The sequence below is a fragment of the Limulus polyphemus genome, unplaced genomic scaffold (assembly GCF_000517525.1).
Source record: "Limulus polyphemus unplaced genomic scaffold, Limulus_polyphemus-2.1.2 Scaffold3412, whole genome shotgun sequence".
In the NCBI taxonomy this organism is placed as follows: Eukaryota; Metazoa; Arthropoda; class Merostomata; order Xiphosura; family Limulidae; genus Limulus; species Limulus polyphemus.
The window spans coordinates 113,274-116,641 of NW_013669022.1; the positions used below are offsets into that span (position 1 = coordinate 113,274).

General features: G+C 30.3%; 1 protein-coding gene across 1 annotated transcript in view; it reads left to right on the forward strand.

Moving 5' to 3' along the window:
- LOC106469306 (probable ATP-dependent RNA helicase DHX35) overlaps positions 1-3,368 on the forward strand; it is a gene marked incomplete at its 3' end in the record, with an annotated part of 26,394 nt that overhangs the window by 18,695 nt on the left and 4,331 nt on the right. The window contains exon 5 of the mRNA XM_022397784.1: positions 2,811-2,888. Within this exon, the coding sequence (XP_022253492.1) occupies positions 2,811-2,888 (78 nt within the window). The remainder of the gene's footprint in view (positions 1-2,810; positions 2,889-3,368) is intronic.

The window sequence follows — 3,368 nt, forward strand, 5'->3', positions numbered from 1 at the left end:
TATATATATATATATATATATATGTGTGTGTGTGTGTGTGTGTGTGTGTGTGCAAGATTAATACAAAAATTAGGAATTTAAAAACCTGCAAATAGGGACCACAAAAAAGTAAACAAGGCTGGAGATACTGTAGACATTATTTCTTCAAATTATAAAGCCTTATTTTAGCTCCATGCTGTAACCTAGAATTACGTTTGGTGGAATCAAAATAGAGATTTGTAGTTTGAGTAAATAATGTCTACAGTATCTCCAGCTTTGTTTCCTTACTTTCTTTATGATCCCTATTTGTAGTTTGAGTAAATAATGTCTACGGTATCTCCAGCTTTGTTTCCTTACTTTCTTTATGATCCCTATTTGTAGATTTTTAAATTGAGTAAATAATGTCTACAGTATCTCCAGCTTTGTTTCCTTACTTTCTTTATGATCCCTATTTGTAGATTTTTAAATTGAGTAAATAATGTCTACAGTATCTCCAGCTTTGTTTCCTTACTTTCTTTATGATCCCTATTTGTAGATTTTTAAATTTCCAAATTTTTATTTATATTATAGTGGAATCCACCCAGCTCGTGACCACGAATGTATCCGTGAGAGTAACTATACTATAATTTTTGATAATGTATGTGTATCTTCACAAAATTTTGCAGGTTATTGATAAACATTACAGTGATTTCGTATACAAAATATCAGGTTTATAAATTAAGTATTAAGCTTTTTAATGAAATATTTTGTTGTGAAATTTTTTCTTTCAGATTGTTGACTATCCAACATGCAAAGTAATTTTGATTTTAAGATTAAAAATACTTTTATGCATTAGAACATTTTCAAATTTCACAGGCGAAATCTTTATAACATCCAGATAATTATAAAAATTGTTTTTAGAAAAAAACTTTTTATTTTGTCTGTTATTTTCCCTACTATGTATCTCTGTATGGGTTGGTTTGATTTGACCAACTTTGTAACCTCAATAAGAAATTAGGAAATAAATATAAATTATGCTTCTTTTGTTCTAGAATGACTCCATATTATAACACAAATGTTTAGTCTAAATAGCTTAAATTTCATAACATTATATCTTTATATATCTTTATTATTTTTATTATATTGACCCTTCAGCCATGCCTGGCTAACATTATTGAAGTTGTAATAATGTGGTGCATATGCACTCATGTTACTGTATCCAAGAGCATAAAACTGGCATTTTCCAAGTAACCTGTCTTGGCTGTGTTTTAGTGGACTAGTATTTTGTAAAATACAGTCACATTTCAGTTTTAATACATTATATATGTATATACATTATTACTATTTACAAATAAGTTCTTAAATTTCAGCTATTTTTCTTAAACATAGAACAGTAAATAAAGAACTATAGAAACAATTATCTCTTCTAGTTACGAACTTTGAACTTATTTGCTGTAGGTTGCTAAGCCTTAGCAAATTTTGTGAAATGAAATAATTTTTTAGATCTTATATATACATTTGAAATAACCAAAAAATCATAAACAAAATATTTCATTAAAAATTCTAATTTTTTGGATACAAAAGACTTAATGCTTACTGAAAGGTTGCCAAATTTTGTGAAGATACACAAAACATAGAAGTTATAGTATGGTACCTATAATGGTCAATTTAGGGTCATGAACTTGGCTGATTTGACTGAGCCCATAGTGAGAGTGTTAAAGCATCTTCTTTGTAAGGTTTATTTAACTGTTGATGGTAACTTGTGAAGACAATTCTGTATTACATCTCATCAGCTCAGGCACTTTGTTGTCTCCAAAGAAGCTATGGTTTCTGTTCTTTGAAGGAAATTTTGGAAATGACGTACTCCTTTTTATCTAGAAATTTTCTGTTTCTTCTGACTGTGAGATCCAAGTTAACTACGTGGATCATACCATGTCTGGTCTTGTTGTTTGGCCTCTTCCTCTGTTTTTTATAATGCTTACAGAGTTTTGAATACCCTTTCTTGTCTAGTTTCTAAGTCATTGTGAGTTGTCCTTGTATGGAGATCTGTAACTCTGCTTACTGTAGGTCACTGGCCCCAGTTTTAGTGGTCATGAGATCCTTTGAACTCGTTTTCTACTTGCCCCATGCTCTCAAACATGTGGAAAGTTTTTTCATTGGTAATTGTACTGAGTTTTGAATTTTAGTTCTCACTTTTTTCAATATGAGAAGAATGTTTTTTCCTGCAACCATCCACGTGTTCTTGTAGTTTTTATTTTTAGTAGGATTATCATTTTCACATATTCTACACAGGTGGTTCCCATCCACCAGTTTGTGGACCAGTACTGGTCCATATGGAGAGTTTGGCCAGTCTACAAGACAGTTAGTGTTTGTTTTTAAGATATTGTTACTGTTGTATAATGTTTTACACTTTAGTTTATAAGAACTTAAAAAATTTAATATTGAAAGAAGCAATCTATGAAACTTGGAAATCATAACTAGCTGGTTCTCAGTTGGAAACCACTGTTCTACACCACTTTTTTATTGTAGACCAAATTTATGAAATTGATTTGCCTGGTTTGATGTTTTACTTTTTTTTATCAAATGCCATCATGTTGTATAGAATATTTACACGTAACAAATATTATATGTACACTAAACTTTTTCGTGCAATGTGGCTATTTTCTATGAGGTGTTTGTATTATTATTTGGAATAAATCATTTACAGTTACTACATTTGTTCCCAGGTCCATAGCCAGAAAGAAGATTGTAAGTAATTTCTACATCAAGAATTAATGTGTTTTTTTTTTCAGCCTTAGTATCTTTCACAAGAATTTTAAGTTCAAGTAATGATTTTCGAATATCCTTAATAGTACCTGTTGGAAGCTGGGTGGTCCAGTAATGGAAAACAGATTGGCGTAACAGAACCACGTCGTTTATCAGCAACTACAGTAAGTAGGCTATATTGCTTGATTATATAAAATGTTCTATGAAGAGTAGATATTTTGAGAAAAAGCAAGTAGAATGATAAACAGTATGTTTATGATATTAAATATTCCAGGTTCAAGAATTATATATTTTTGAACTAAGAAACTTGGTAGTCCAAGTATTTGTTGAAGATGGATCTTCCTTCTTTCATTACTTAGGTGTGTGTGTACAATATGTTAGTGTAACTTTTCAGTTTACTCTTTGAAGCCGTCACCACGGTGTATTTCAATACATCAAAACATGTAACAGGATAGTTGGTAAGCTGTAGACATTTACATGGTAATTTTCATCAGTATTATGTCTGTTTAATTGAGTGTTTTTTTGCCAAGTAAATTAATATGGTTGTTCCAAATGAGAAAAAAAAATAGGTATTTTAAACATATGAACCTGCATCTGTATGTAAGGTAGGATAACATATTTCATCCCTATTCTATGTGTACTGT